Here is a 17,391-nt window from a genome sequence, read left to right as displayed (position 1 = left end):
GGTGAGACCTGCAGTGCTAGGCCATTTGCTTCCTGACTGGCTACTGCAAATGAGGAACCCCACTTGGAGACCTTATGCTGTCACCATGTCCCCCCTTCTCCTGGTTAAGCAGCAACTTGCATCTAAAATACAATCAGCCCAACAGCTGCACTTAACACGGTGAGTGCCGAAATGGAAAAGCAGCACTGCAGGTAACTGAGAAGCAGACACACTGGGAAAGTGGCATGACAGGAATAAAATAAGAGTTTCCTTTCTTTGATGTAAAAAATTTGATAGGTTTGTCACAGGTGTCAAGCTGCTTCATGGCCCATCAAAAACTATCATGGACTGAAGAGCAAAAAAAATGCTGCAGCACTTGTCTGTTGCTATTTAGGATGCCATCAACAATCCAGGAGAGGAAAGTTATCTGGTCCAAAGAAGAGATGGTCTCCTGAAAAAGCTAGTGACTTAAGCCTGCAAAGTGTCTGCAGCCATTCACAAACTTGAGCAATAACATTATTCAAAAATTCAAAGACATTAAAAGGACTGAAAATTGCACTTATTTTCATCAGCTTCAGGTCTCCAGATAGAGAGTTTTAAGTCTCAACTAGAAATAACACAAGCACCCATTGTGGACTAAAGTTGTTTTGAATTAACCGTATCACAATCTTCTACTTGTCGTTTCTGTCATTTCCACCAGAATGTCTCTGGTGTTAGACTACAGAATTTCTGTAAGACTGAATTTCCACACTTTCTACCACCTTAAAAAATAAATATATTTCCAACATCATTCAGGAAAGAGTGATTTCTTTGGAAGGTATAAGGATGATGAACATGGAAAATTTCATTTCTTTAAACACTGTATAACTGCAAGAACCAGCTAGACAAAAAGAGGAACAGTATATGTGGTATTTATTAAACATTATTATTGACATGTCAAATTTATTACTTGGCCACTTTTGTAATAGGCTTAAGCCCTAGATATGTATTCAAGCCAAATCCAAATAGATTTTTTGAAAGAAAATATTTATCTACAGAAAAGCTTTTGTATTAGTCTGTCAATCTCAACTAGATTTTTACTGAAAAGGTTTTCCAGAGCTAAAGTGGATCTTTCTGTTCTGCTCTGCCTGACTCAGAGCAGACTTAAATGGGATTTAAGTAGAAAATCAAGCAGAAAACAATAGGATATTTGGGAGCAGAATTTCCTTGATTTCTCTTCTTTGAGTTGTTCCACTCTGAATAAATAATCAAGTATATGTGGCTAGAATGCACTTGGCAGTCTCTAATTTTGCAGACAGGGCACTCACGTGGCAGACCCAGGTTCAAGACCTTGCTCTCAATGAAGGAAGTCAGCTCAAGTCTTCCACATGAGGGTCAGCACCTTAGCCACTGGCTATTTTTGTGATTGAGAAGAGTGAGGCTCTGTTTCTTGGAGTGATATATGAAAATGTTTAATTTCACCTCTACCTGAATAGAACGAACTTTTAAAAACAGTACACAATGCAGGTCTGATTAAAACCTCAAATACTGTAATATCACTTACAGTGAAATGATATATTTTGGATTTTTCTTTTTTTTTTTTTTTAACAGGAGAATCTTCAGAATTGAGCTGCACTTCGGTTATGTTCAGCTTTGCACAAGCTACATTTAAGTACAATGTAAGTTTTGCTTTAAGCATACAGAGTTCGACTGTGCATGGCTGGTACCAACTACTGTTTTTTTTGTAGTAAAGATTCACCAGTGGATCTTACCAGTTCATTGCTTGCACAGAAGAAGCTATAAACAGAAGAAAGCATTAAACAGCATCTCATGTGACCTGGTTCTGCTGGTTATTCTAATACTGACTTACTCTGTAATGCTAGACAAGTCATTTTGACTCTCCTTTATATCAGGCTTTCTCTGTTGATGTCTATATGGAAATCTTTACACCTCTCAAGATCTCATTCAGAACAATTCACTCAGATTCTAATCCTGGTAGAAGCCTCAAAACGTACTGATATACTAACAATAAAACTGCATTATAATCAACAAATTTATTTAAAACATGGTAAAATATAAAGGAGTTTGATTTGTGAGTCTTCTTGAGAACCACTGCAGAAAAGATTAACAGAGAAAATATATTTTAGCCATGCTAGCTCCTAATACATTCACATTTCAGTTATACAATGACTCCTTCTCTTAACTTCGAAAGTAATACTTAAAACTTTACATTTGCAGCTTACCTGTGAGAAACAGCTCCCCAGGCACCATGCTTATTTGTTAGTATGTTGAGTATCTTCTGTTTCAGCTGATTGGCTGTAACGTGATCTCGATGCTTGGCAGCGCTGATAAGGTGGTCACACATCTTCTCCTCCTCTCTCCTGTCAGCAGCATATTGAGCACACTGCGACTAGGAATGAAAGCACATCAACTTGCTATAAGACAGGCTATTTAGAATCACCTTAACATTGACTATTTACTAAAACTCCAAGTATGAAAATAATTCATTAAAGTACTTTTAAGAGGAATAGGACACACCATTCAATTTCAATGGTTCTATTACCATATATATTATACATGAAAAAGTGCTCAGAACATGTAAAAATTGAAATATCAAGGGCAAAGACAACAGAATTTTAATTAAAAACATTTAGCTATACATCTCTGAGGGTGTATGTGTGACCATGGATATGCCTTAAAAGTTGGTCTTTATTTGTAAAAGTTTCATGTGTTTTCAGGTATAAAATACAGGTATAACACAGAGAACATAATATACAGGAAAAAATTATGAACACTTGTTCTTATTTTTAAATTGCAATAAAACCTACAATTAAAAGCCATTTGATAATTTTATTATTACGGATGCTAAAGAGCAACTATTTTAACTACAAAATTAAGGATTATATTTTCTATTTCATATCACAACATGAAAAATAACATATTACCACTTCTAAAAAGCCCTAATGGTTAATAAATCACTTATCTTTTAAACTGAAAGAGACACAATGTTTTCATCATGTTTCCTTTAAGAGGTAACTACCTCTAAAACAAATGCTGCGGTTATGTACATTCATGCAAAATTATTACTAAAACTATCAAAACTCTATAGTGTATTTCAGTTTTGATAAATCTTTTTTTGATGTATAATCCTTTTCTTATTGTAAGCACAATATACTTTTTCCATTTCTTTTCTCAAAATCATGTTAAATTCAAATCCAATTTCTCCTAGTAAAGATCCTTTCAAAATGTCTAAACAAAGCAAGTGTAGCCATACTATTTAAAATAAATCCATTCTAAGTATCATTTTCTAGGTATAAATTACTCTCAAAACTAGCTAATTTTAAAATCACCTTTTAAGAGACATTTTTGCACAGAGAGTCATTGTGCACCATTTTGGAACATTTAACCAACACTGAATGCCGTAACACAGTGCTGAACAGAAACCTATTTTCTAGTACTCAAAAGATCAATTAAAATTGTTAAACCTCATACTAAATTGTACTTTATTCTTCATATTTCTACACACTACCTTTTTTGTACAGATCACATTAGCATTCAGTAAGATTTTAACAGTGGTCTTTCCACTGTGGTACAGCCATTATTTCAAGTAATCTATCTGGAAAAGAACAATTATTACACTAATTCATAAAGAGTTAATTCATTTTTCAATTTATCTTCTTGTACAGGGAAGCACCAATTAGTACAATGATCTGCCTTAGTAATGGGGTTAATATTTCACCAGCTCATTGGACAGTAAAATTAAATTTTCATTTTTCTTTCTGAACAATTACAAAGGTTAACAAAATGAAAGTTAACTGTGAAGGACCCATTCTGGGAGGAATTTCCCTGGCCCTGACTGCAACTGGAGTCACAGGATAAAATTTAGATGCTAGTCCATGGCCTCCCCACTACTCAGGTGACACAATAAGTTGGTGCAGCTTGGGCCAAATCATTTCACCACAATGATCCAATTAAAGTTTAAAAGGTGAAAATAAAATAGCCACTCACTTCTCTGGTTGAGAGCAATGATTAACATGTACTAAAACCCAGAACATACACCAATACAGCTTATTAAAACAAACTGACAGATTTACAATTATGCAACAGAAAACTACCAGAAATCTCTTTGTCCCTACTACTTTCAAGTACGATGAATAATAAAATGTTCAGTCATATACCAACCATTATTAAAGACAATATATAAAACATTCTTTCAGACTTTAACCATCAGCTTATTTAAGGACATCTGAGTTTCATATTTAACACAGGCTACATTTAATAATTTTCTTTTATGACTTGCAGATTTTATCTTACTCATCTAAAATGTGTAGCTGAGGTTTTTCATGTGACAAATACAATGAAAATTTTTGTATATGAAAAATGTGTCGTTTTTTTTACCAGACAATAAGACTGACTTAAGGCTATTCCTTTAGGGAATTTAGTTAATATTCTAAATCCTATTTGCTAACAGAAGCTGGAAGTTAATTGAATATTCTCATTTTGTCTAGAGTTCTGACAGATCTTATACCTCAATGTATTCTTCAAAGAGCAGGTAACTCAATCTTGTATTGTCATCTTAGGTTACTGCATGATGCTCTGATAAATATCAAATGTTACTTATTGTTGAGGCAATATGAAACTTCACTCTGACACACACTTAATTGTAAACGTGATTTTATCTAAGCTCAAAATATCCAGTATATGGTTGGTAATAAAGTTGTTGCAATCCCATATGACAAGTGTCTGCTGTCTGCTCTGACAAAATGAAGTAAAGGTTATGTGTATTCAAAATGACAACAGATATCTCTGTGTCTCACACTTTTCAGCTAGGTCAAGGAGCACAAGAACTAGTACATCAAAGTGCACATTTAAGAGAGCTGTTTCAAGGAGATAAAAACCTCATCAAAACTAAGATTCCTGGATCCTATTTCTAGCCACCAGGTGTTTGCTGACATTTTCTGACAGATGAATAAATTGATACAGCTATTTATTATCATCAATACTAAGTCAGTCTATCTTAATCCTAATGTTAGGTCACTTGAGCATTAAAACATGTGGAAATGTGTGTTTGTGCATATATATACCTACATATACACAGATGTATGCAAGCACAGGCAGGTTTAGAAATAATAAAAACCAGTGATGCTGAAATGTTGTCTAAAACACCATAAAAATGCAAAAACTTATTTGATAAAGTCATGTCAAAAATGAAATTTTAACTTTACTCCATCACTTTTGCATGAAATGTATTTGAATAGGAACAAAATTAATCCTAAGGAAATAATAAAAAACCTGTTAAACTGAACATGTTTTAAAAATAGGGGGGTTTGTATATGTATCATTTCCAAGCAATGTAATTTAATTTGTATACTGCACTCTCACTGATGAAAAAAGAAATTGAATGTTGACTCCTTTTAGGAGTAAGAATTCTAGACATTAAAGAGTTACGGGAGTCAGCTGCTCTGTTACTTCTACGATACTTAAAAAGAATAGACATTTTAAACATAATCTTACCGTTAGGAGTTAACAATTCCTAACTAGCACGAAAGATATGTAATACCATATTTCAATATATAAACTATAGCAAGTAAGTGTTCTAAAGTCCTCCAAAATGCAAAACGTTCTCATAAAATTATCTTAAAATACTAATTCTCTTTAACAAAATATTTCTATTTCTTGTTTTTGGTGAAGTGACATAAGTGTATTAATCGTTTTTCTTTCTTACTGAACTCATATACACTGTTGATATAATAAATAAAAAAAAATTACTAGTGTGATTTGCATTACTATTTGCAATAAATCATAAGAGTCCTTTGTGAACCTAAGGGTTTGCTATATCAGTTTAGACATCCTGATTAAGGGATTTCTTCAAGTTGTAAATGTTTTCACGAATTTCAGTGAGGAGATGATAAATTAAAACTATTCCTTGTGTTTGACATTTATCAAAGCTTTTAAAAACTAGTTTTGAAATGCCTTCAATGTAAATTTCTTTCTTGGAAAAAAAAGTCTTTATTGTATGGGGTTACAGTCTAGGTGACAACTGAGTGAAAACAGAGAAGCAGAAATGCACCAACTCACAGACTTACCTCAAACTCAGCATGCTTGTGGACATCTTCAGCTCTTTGTCGGTTCAAAATAAATTCTGCTTCATTTGCCACACGCACTATATGGTCTTTCATTGCATGACATAATAATCTAAAATAAGAAAAATCAAAATCAACCTTTGTATTTGATGTACTTCAAATAAGCTATATCAGCAGTTTTACTTAAAATGGCAAAAATTAAAATTAATGAAACTACTGTAATCCAATTGCCAAACTAGTTGACATGAAAAAGTGAATTTTCTAAAAAATTATCTGCATTTGTGAAAGGATAAACAAATCATGTTATATAGAAAATATTACTATTTATTATTGAAGGGAAAAGTTAATTACGGAAGTATTATATTTCAATTATGTTTTTAACAGCAGTCTCAGTATGAATATGAATACTACACTGTTAAAAAATACAGACAACTGCTTAAACTCTTACTGATACCATTATATCATCAAACACAAATATTCAAATTTCAAAGTCTTACAAAAATCATGAGATTACTGAAGATTTAAAATTCTATTGAAATTGCAAAATAATATAAATATCTCTTATATGTTTTTCAAACACTAGAATGAAAAGTGCATCATCTTTCCGAGCTTTCAAGGCATCAGAACTAGACAAAACCTACTTAAAAAGAAGGAAAAAATAGATTAAGACTGGACTGAGAGGACTGAGACTGAGGATGTCAGTCAGACACCTTAAATTGAGATGCTTGTATAGAACACCATATACCATAAGATGCATAATAAAATTCCAGCATAAACAACACTCTGTTGTTAATAATGCTGATATTTTAGCAGGCACGAAGAATGGAAGGAACTGCTTTCTTGTCCCTACAGTCCATATCTAAGGTTGCCCATTCTATAAAAGATTGGTTTGCTCTTCTTATCAGCAAGGCGGAAATATCTTTCAGGATGCAAAGGTCTGACAGGTCTGCTTAGGATCAGGAAGAACTATTTCTCTTTGTGTCAAATTGGCACACAGCGTGCGATTTTCCTTCTCGCAGCATCAGGGAAACACACTTAATTTCAGAGACTCTTATATTAAGAATGTGAAATTTCTAGCAAATTCCACCCTGAGGTTGGTGTCTGATACTTAGAAGCACCTCAAAAGAAAGTCATGATTACTAGAAACGAAAACCATGATTACTAGACCTTGCACCTACAAGATGGAAAGATCTGAACTCTATTCTTGCCTCCTTCAATGTGTTCCACCATCTGTCAAAGAAGGAAATCCCTTACCCTGAGCTAATGTTTAATATGGGTGTATGGCATGGGAAGACATAAATGTTGGGGCCTCTGTTTAGAGATAAAGACAAACAAGCTTGGATGAAGGTTTCACAGTGAATACTCATCCTTTTAATAAGCCTTTTTATTATATCTAAGCCTTTGCTATTCTTGAAAGCAAAAAGCTTTTGGCAAACTATGAGCTGAAAGACTAAAGTTGTCTCCACTGTACTCTTCAAAATTTAGCTTTAGTTTTTTAATCTACCTGCTGGAAGATATGCTTTATATTTCATTACTGTTCAGTGTTCACATTTTTACTGTTAAAAGGTAAGTGTAGAACTGCTCTCAGATATGGATTAGGAGTGAGCATTCATGACTTTAACAAGCTTCTTTAAAATTAGAAAACACTAGAGGTGAGCGTTTAACATCTCCAAGAAAATTTTGCATCACAGGTCTTCCTGAACTTTTCCATACAACGTTAACAACTTGGAAGCACCAGCTAGGATTTCAAAAGTCAACATGCAGATTTCAAGTATCTAGCTCTACATCCCTTCCTGAATGAATAAACTATTGAAAAAAATGGAGCACAGTGCAAATTCAGTATCTTTGAGTCTGCTATGGTCCAGGCAGGATTTCTAGTTCCAAATGGCTTTAGGTGAAATCAACGGGTTTTCATAGACACTGTCTGCCACCAAGAATTTGGTGAGAAAAGATTGAGACTAATTTCGATCCGCTGCGTTTATTACTTGGGACATCTGCGCATATTTTTTATACCTCAAAAACAAATCTAAGCTTCCTCTCTTCTAGATCAGTGATAACTACATACCAACTTCATCTCAGTCATATTTGTCTATAGAAAGAAGTGTTCACATTCTCTGTGCCCATTTATGCACTAAAGCACCCACAAGGGACTTCAAGTGGATTCCCAGAGAATGCTAATTTCTCTTGCCAATACTCAGGGAAAAGATATTAAAAAAAAAAAAAGTAAAATAATCTGTCAACACTAGTCTCTGTCTGCGTCACAGAAATTGAAAACTTTTATATACATGCAGCAGATGATTCAAATCAGCTGGCTGAAAATGCTCATGACCCGAGCTGTACCTCCCACCCCTCTGACGGACCTTTCTGCTCCAGAGACTGAGACCTGGTGCATTTGGGAACAACTTTGGAGTTGCTGCAGCTTTTGGATGGCATATTAGGAAAACTAAGCCAGATGCAGGAAACCTTGAAATGCCACAGGTGTTCAAGGTCCAAAGTCAAGGAGATTGCAAATAAGAGGTTACCAGGGAACATGTACTGCGTCCTGACTACCTACAGCACTCAAATCATTAGCTTGGCCCCCACTCATTTTTGGGCTCACCCTAACTTCTGTCCAGAAAATGTATAGGTGTGGTCCAAGGGATAGTTCACTGAAGACACATTGATGATACTGAATCAATTTAAACTCTCTCCAATGCTACCCAAGAAAGTTCTGCAAGTGTTTTCCTGCCATATCCCAGCACACATAGAACACATCATTCTAGTGGGTAGGCCTCATGTTATTCCAAACAATTTGAACTAAACAGACAACATAGCAATGATATTTTAAGGTGGAACTGTACAGGCTTCAGGGAAGAGCTGGACTAAGTGCTATGTAGGACAAATGAACACATTCCACTCTAGCTGGTGCTAACCTTAAGCAGTATGAAGACAGGCAGTCCAGGCTGTTTTAATTATAACTACAGACATACCTGTTCTCTCCCTTTTTGTTTGTTGTCAAAAATCTTATCTATCTGTGTCTAGCCAGTTGTTTCATACACTGTCATATCTCTATCACTGATTGTGATTTCTTCAAGAAAAAGACAAAAATTTTTTGTATGGTGGTCAGCACACTGGGATTACGACAAAAGTGAGGCCACACTCTATGGACACTATATAATCATTAAAAAATAGTGTATCAATGTGCGAATAAGGGACATACTGTGATTCCCTTACCTTAGGTGACTGTATGAATCTAAGATAGAATTTCAAAGACTAGGCAAACTATGCTTTTGCATCTAGAAGACCATTAAGAATTACATTAGTCTTAAAATCACTTGCCACAAAGACAGACTTTTGAAAAAGAGAAGGGCTAAAATCTAGGACATCATTTAGAAATCTTGCATGCCTCCAAAAGAAGCCTTAGCCTGCATGTTTTGATTTGTAAGTGCAAGAATGTAGGGCAGAAAACAGAAGCACGGTAAGTTAAAGCAGCTAAATGTGTCATCTTAGCTTTGAAAGGAAAGGCAGCTACTATAAGGTCAGGGAAGCAATGTCTTACAGAGGTTTTTGCAAAGGAACTTGCTTATGTGCTCGCTGTACTTGTTGAAGGAAACTTGTTGCTTTTGAAAACAGTGATAAAACACTACTTAAAAGTATTTTTTCGGTAATGATTTATACCTGTATTCTCAAACTATATTTCTACTAAGCAAAAGATGGCAAAAGTGTTATTACTGGATTAAATCACAGCCCCCTAACTCTGACTGAATCTCAAATTCATACAGACACAGCACAACTCAGCATGCTGTCCTAACTGGGTTACACCTGATGAACAGGCATAGTAAGGTCACCATCCTTCGAATAACCATCCTTCGAATACTTACCAATTTATCTAAATCCTTACTTACTCAACCACACGCATGGCATGAGATTAAAAAAAAAAAAAAAATCCAAAACATCAGACCTCCCTGGCATGAGAAAAAGTTTTCCAAAAGACGAACCAATAGTCTTTACATAATATTCTCAAGAACGTGAACTCCATGTACTATTATGTTATAAAATATTTACGTATCATATTACATTGTATAATATTTATATTAATACATGTTTGAAACCCACCCAATATATCCTGACTGATATTTAAGTCATCTGCCCAACTATGTTTCCCATCCACAGATTTTTAGAGAGCACTCCTTTCTGGGGAAAAGTCTATTCTCTGCATCTTTCCCAAACCATCATCCTGTACTGAGGTGAGTAAGTAAGAAGGAGCTTTGGGCACAAAATGCATATATAATCGCTAAACAGAGGAAAGATCTGAAATTTGAGAGCAGTACCATTTTTACTCTCTTTTGGAAATAAAGCTGGTTCTTTAGTGAGAACTTATCACTGACAACTGAACATTTGTTGGGACTGAATTATAACCACTGTTCACACTCACCCTTGTGAACAAGTCCTCATCTCGCCTTAGCAAGCACCCCCCTCAAAAGACCTAGTAGATGGACTGATGTTGAGACAGTGATGAATCAGGCCTTCTGGTCATACTTATTAATCTCTACACAAGTAGTCCTCAAAAAGGGCTAAGGAGCTATGGTCTTGCTGTACTTTTTATAGCGATTTCCAGTAATTTATGGTTTCCCAAAAGAAAAAAGATGCTGACCTAGAATAATATTTGGCTTTATCCTGTGTGATTGTTTCTTCAGTTGCACCACTGAAATTCCTACCAGCGTTGAAACCAAGTGTGCTGCTGTGTCCTTCCAAAGCTGAGCTGATCTCCACCAGGAACTGTTGACATGCAGAAACCTTATCCTCTTTGAGTGGCAATTCTTATTGCATGAGGTACAGAATAAACACTGATTTGGTAACTTACGGTTTTTCTTTATTAAGACAAGCTTGATTTCTATTAATAAACTTATGAATACAGTTAAAGCTCCCTTACTAGGAAAGGGGTTTGATTTGTTTTTTGACTAAATCAAAGGACTTTCAGTAAGGAATTCATCAACAAAACAGTCTGAAATCACTCATGACTCAAATCTGGTACATTTCTATGGAGAAATGAGCTTTCTGTACAGATAGCTGTGAAGTTTCCAGTAGAACATATGGAAAATGGAAGTGAAAACTAGAATTAAGATATGCTGGTAAGCATGACAAGGCTTAAGTATCTGTAGGAATAAGAATAAATAGCAGGCCCTCCTTTACCTAAAAATCAAAGAGTCTCAGACTTACGAGTGAGAGCAGACTGGGCAAGAGTACATCTCAGGACACGCCGATTCTTCAATAGGAGTTATTTGCAAATGTTGTTTAGGAGTAGGTAAGAAGTTATTTTAAATCCATGTGGCTTGCTTTCCTGAATTCTGTCCTCAGCAAGGTTACTTTAGAAGCCCAGAGTGCTTACAGGTTACAGGAACTTGTGAAAAAGTAATTGTAAGCAATGAAAAGCCCCTGTTTTTCAGATACTGGGGTTTAAAAAGGCTGGATTGTGACATTCTGCATTCCAAGAAGTAAATAGCCAGAGCCTGGGAGAATATTTTTTTTTTTTTTAAAGTTTTGGAACTAGAGACAGTGATAAGACTATACCCAAACTGTCTTGGAAACATGTAAAAACCGTAAAATGTTTGCAATACATTTAGATGTGGATTGGGATAGGTTGTGACCAACGGTGCTATTTGTACACCTATCAGAATTGAAGGATGAAAACTTGTATGTCACTAACCATTCTAAACTGACTTTGCTATCCTGCAGTCAGTTCTTCCTAGTAATAATCTCACACAGAGCGAAAGAAGGCTCATAGCTGTTACACTGCTAGATAAAACAATTGGGCTTATGTTACCCAATCTTTCTTTCATTGGAGATAAACTAAAAAGCAGACCATTCCCAAGCAGCAATTTTTAAAACAGATTACAAAATGAACATTTGTTATAATTTAGCTAAGGTCTTGCTTCCTCTACTCATTCCTGAAGTTCTGCCAACTCACATGTCCAGGGAAACAGATGTTTCTCTGACTTACTTTCATCAGATGCCCATAGCTTAATTTTTCCAAGAAGCAGCCTGGAAATATGCCACTTTTTCACCAACACAGTTGTTTTGACAATTATTACTCTCAATGGCATTCATAAGAAATTAAACCTACCGTTGCACTTAGTATCTGTAATAGGATTCATAAATTGGTCTAACTTGGAGTTTGAAGTTCTACAAGATGCAGTACTGCTATAAATACTTTGAAAGTAAATTCCTACAAACTTTAGAAGGTAATGTCTAATACAGCGGTCTGATTTCTAGCAAAAGGGCAATGATGAAGAATTTACTAGAAAAGTTCAAAATTATAGCATGCAAAGACTGGCTACTGGACTACATGAGCACATTGGCAACATAAATCTCATGGAGGGCAATTATTAATGTTTCAGAAGCTGTCACAGAAGCTGTAACAGACTCAGTAAAACTCAGAGTTGACTATAAAGAAATCTATTCCACTCCTCACAAAGAACTATTTTGCATAGGAATTTTCTAAATCAAGTGGAATCTGTCTCTTTGAAATAGTGACCATCCAGTAAACATCCAAGACCAGCAGTTACAACTGAGACAGACTGAATCTCAGAATCAGCCTCCCCTTTGAGATACGACTGGATCAGGTAAGGCTAGAAGTTGAGAGGATGCCTCAAAACCTCTAACAGACCTAAGAACTCCAGCTGTACTGACCCCACAAGTACATAGATGGTTACCATAACAATGTATGCTTTGTCTGACACAAATTGACTATTAGTCTGGAGGTAGGGCAAGGACAGCCATGGTAAAGAATATGAGACTATAAAAAAGCACATCTAACAGAGAGCTCAAACTCATGCCTCAGCTGGAACAAAAATAAAATTTAAAGACTCAGTGCCCAGTTTTACAGAATAATCTATAACAGGAATCCTTTACCAATGAAAAATGATATTTAGAATGAATTTCCATAAAACAGCCACTCACAGTTCATAAAGGATTCCTCCAATCAAAAGTTACATTTGGTGAAGGTGACAATATAGCAACAGAATTTGGTGACATCTGTCAAAGACAGACTAATCAAACACCTTTGTTCTTATTTATATATTGTATCTGAGTGTTACTGTTTCCCCAGTGCTATTTTCTGCATGGATTTGCATACATCCGATTTTGCAGATCACACTGGAATCCTTTGCAAGTTGTTCTAGTAGCCCTCAGCTACATAGTATCCATGATGTCTGAAGACCAAGCATCTTGCATTCCTGGATGACTCATGTGAGCTCCCCATTCTGATCTTGAGGTTCCTGTGATCAAGATCATTGTCAAGACAGAAACAAGGAACAGCATCCTTTCTCCATCCTTCTTGGACCCAACTCCTAAATGAGTTCTTCAAGGGGTATCTAGGGATCCAACTGTAAATGCACATCATAAATCAAATATGGCAAATGGAACCATAGATACACCTTTTAACACAGGGCCTGAACATTTAAGTATTGCAGACAGTGAATAATGACTGTGAGCTCATTTACCACAAACCAAACATATCAGAACTGCCAAATTGTAACAGAGGATGTCCAAAACAAAATTTGCTGCAGTTACCCAACAATCCTAGTTGAGGTAACATGGAAAGAATGTAAATCTTTATTAGCCTCCTTTCAGGATTTAATCAGCAATTCATCTAAATTTAAACAAACACAAATATTCAGTCTATTTAAACACTCTGCTACTTATTTTTCAGGAAATTAGTGAAACCTCTCAACAAAACAAGGTTTAAAAGAAAAAAGCCTCCTGAGAATTTTAAGTATGCTTGGAGGTCCAGGTAGATGGATATGCAAAGGTATGTATTTTCATGGCTAAAGGCAGAAAGCAGACTTAGGAAGAGATGAAATTACAGAACAAAGGTTACAATTTTAAATCTGAGATGAAACAGTCTCATGTTTCCTCAAATTTATATTATGATCAGACTACTCCTGCTATTTTAAATGAGGAAATTCTGTAAAAAATAAAGCAAATTATTTTAAATGAAAGGACAAGGTCATCTCTTTAAAGAGCCGAGTGTTGTGAAAATGTTAAGGGGGAAGGAAATGGAAGATGAGGATAGTAATCCAGTTCTGAAAGACTAACAGATAATGATCTGTAACATCCCGCTTTTAGGCAGGATAGACCCCTGAGATATTCCACTTGTCAAAGGCATCAAGGTAGAGTACAACCAATTAACCACAATGCTTGAGGCCCCATTATGCAGCCAGTTTTCTACCTATTTAGTTGTCCATCCATTCAGAACGTAGTGTTCTAACTCTGATACATGAGTATTGTGGGACACAGCGTGGAAAACTTGCCAATGCCAAGGTAAATTTTGCTCACTACTCTCCCTGTGTCCACAAATCCAGCTGTTTCATCATAGAAGACAAACAGGTTGGTCAGGGATGGTTTAGCTTTTGTTGACTGTTCTCAATTACCTTCCCCTTCATGTGGCCAAAAATGTGTTCCAAAAGGTTTGCTACATGGTTTTCCAAGGGACAGAAGAAAAGCTTTTGTGGACGATTTTAAAGATGGGTGCAATATTTGCCTTTGCCCAGGCACCTGTGACCTGCCCCAATTTCCTTGACCTTTCAGAGATAATAGTGATCAGCCTTGCAAGGACTTTCACTACCATCAGATGTACGCCATCAGGTACGATGGAGTTGTATGAGACATGTTCTCTTAAGGAATCCATGACTCAATCCTCATTCACTGCTGGTAGTTCTCTTCCTTGAATCCTTTCACTAAAGATCGATACTTGAGAAACCTTGGTGAAGAGTGAGGCAAATAAGGCATTGAGCATCTCAGATCACCCATCGCATTCAGCAACAGGCCACATGTTCCTTGGTCAGCCTTTTACTACTAATGAAGTGGTAGAAGCTCTTGTTGCCCTTCATTATCTCTTCCGAGTCTCTTTTCCAGCTGAGCGTTGGCCTTTCTGAGAACATTCCTTACATGCTCAAGCAATGTTTCTAAATTCTTCCTTTCTAGCCTGCTTCTACTTCCTCCTCTTGTGTACTCCCTTTTTGCATCAGAGCTCTACTAAAATTTCCTTGGTTAGCCAAACCAGTGTCTTGATATATCTACTTTTCTTGTCTGTTCTTGCACTTGGACAATGCTGTACTTAAAGGTCTGCCACCTTTCCAGAGCTCCCTTGACCTCCACATCTACCTTGCATGGGATCCTACCTATCAGTTCCCTGAATAAGCTAAAATCTGCACCCATGAAGTTTGTACTCTCCTACTCCCTATCCTCACTTCCCTCAGGATCTCGAATTCTAGTATCTCCTGGTAACTACAGGCAAAGGTGCCATTAATTACCACATTCAAAACCAATTCTTGCTTGCTAGTGAATAGCAGATCCAGCTATGTGTCACTCTTGGTTCATCCTGTATCAAGAAGTGATCCCCAGCACTGTCCAGAAATCTTCTTGATTGTATGCATTCCACCTTGTTGCACTTCCATAGGATGTCAGGAAGGTTAAAGATTCCCATGACAACCAGGGTTTGCAATCCAGATACTTCCTCAAATTGTTTAAAGAATGCTTCTTTCTTTTCCTCACACTGAATAGGTGGTCTGTAACAAACTCTCACCATGATGTCACTGTTACTGGACTCTCCCCTCATCCTGTCCTGAAAGTTATCAACCAGGTTGTCATCCATCACACTGAAGAGCTCCACACATCTGAGGTTCTTCTTCACAGAGAAGGCAACACTCCCTCCTTGGTTTCTGTGTCTGTCTTTCCAGAGGAACTTGTATCTCTGCATCACAGCACTTCTGTCATGCAGTGCAGGCTGTCCCACCAAATCTCATTCATTCCAGTGATGTCATAGTTTCATGGTTGCATGTGGAGTAATTTCTACTGCTAGTTTCCCAAACTGTATGCATTTGTGTACATATTTACTTGAGGTGGGTGCTCCTATCTAATCTCTGGTTCTTGTCACCCTGCACCCTTTTCTTTTGAACTCATCCATTACCACCCCACATAAATGGGGGTTGTAATCTCCCTCCCATGTCATGCCTACAGACCTCTTTTCATGTCTCCTTTTATAGCCAGCATTGCAGATACATCCAGCTCTCAAATTAAGAAGCCTACTTATGTGCATACCCTAATGTAAATCTGAAATCCTAATTAAGCTGCTATCAGTGAAGCTCTTGACACGTGTGATACCCTCACCATCACATATTCATAGCATGAGACTGATTAAAAAGAGGCATGAAGTTCAAGATCATAACCAGGACGTCTCCAAATAATTCAGGTATATTATAGAAAGTGTTATTCTACACTTCCAAATTAAATATCTCTGCATATATTTTCCTTAAAAGTATTAATTTAAATCTATAATCAGATACTCTTATTATACTAAAAAACTGTTATAACAGTTCCTGTTTTTATAATGCTGTATCAGAGTGTTTGTATGCTGAATTCTACAAATATGTGTCCTTTTAACCTTCCTAATGAAAAATTATCTAAAATAAGAAAAAAAAAAAGAAACAAACACAGTACATGAACTGATTTAAAATGAAAATGCAATTTATTAAAGTGACGGGAATATAGATGTTTGGGTTTTTTTAACTACAAGTAAACTGAAATATTTTATTTCAGAACATTTCTAATAAGTTCAAAGATCAGAAAGGCACTCAAACTATTTCAAGCAGAAATAACAAAAGTTAGGTACTCAGGAAACCACCTTATAGCATATATTAAACCAGATAGACATCTAACTGAAGATATTAAAAACTATGATCCTCTGCATCGGATTTAAACATTTTCCTCCATGCTTAAAAGAAAAAGCTTTCTCAAAACTGTTGATTTATTACCCAGGACTCTCAAAATCTTACCCAGAAAGTCCTTCAAAATATTCTTAGTCTTCATTTTGCTTTTAATAATTTAAAATTCAATCATTATTGCACAGCGATTATATGCAATTTTACATCCCATTAACCCTGCTTTGTTTTAATTATAAAGATCCTTTGTTAGATTCCTTTAAATGATCCAGTTTATAATTTCAGGTTATCCTAGGGAGCACTTTAATTCAGCTGCACATTCATCAACTGTTTATGTCCTGTTAATTGTTGACAACTGCACAATTGCATTCTCTAGCTATGATTGATGAATTGCATTCACAAGTTTAGCTATTAAGCAGAATAAATATTTATAACAATTTCCAGTTAAAGGATTGTTATCTTTATACCCAAAAGGGTAAATTAAAAACAAATGGGCTGATTGCAAAGGAGAGTGTTATAGTAATGCACACGCACTTGTTCTAAAACACCTTTCTGACAAAAGTATATGGAGGAACACGTGTCTAAGGGCAGTTTGATTAGACATTCCTTTGATTGGACTTAAGCAGCAGTTCTTAAATTCTACTTTGTTT

The 17,391-nt window shown here is 35.9% G+C and overlaps 1 protein-coding gene across 6 annotated transcripts in view; it reads right to left on the bottom strand.

The window, feature by feature from the left end:
- Positions 1–17,391, bottom strand: part of NBEA (neurobeachin) — a 510,952-nt gene that overhangs the window by 230,703 nt on the left and 262,858 nt on the right. For all 6 annotated transcript variants that reach the window (XM_086481881.1, XM_086481883.1, XM_086481885.1 and 3 more), the window contains 2 exons: positions 6,045–6,153; positions 2,202–2,368 (listed from right to left, as the gene is read on the bottom strand). In XM_086481881.1, coding sequence (XP_086338007.1) covers positions 2,202–2,368; positions 6,045–6,153 — 276 coding nt within the window. The remainder of the gene's footprint in view (positions 1–2,201; positions 2,369–6,044; positions 6,154–17,391) is intronic.

This window comes from Leptosomus discolor, chromosome 1 (assembly GCF_034619465.1).
Source record: "Leptosomus discolor isolate bLepDis1 chromosome 1, bLepDis1.hap2, whole genome shotgun sequence".
In the NCBI taxonomy this organism is placed as follows: Eukaryota; Metazoa; Chordata; class Aves; order Leptosomiformes; family Leptosomidae; genus Leptosomus; species Leptosomus discolor.
Note: the sequence above shows the minus strand (reverse complement) of the source record. Positions and strands in the feature narration are given on the sequence as shown.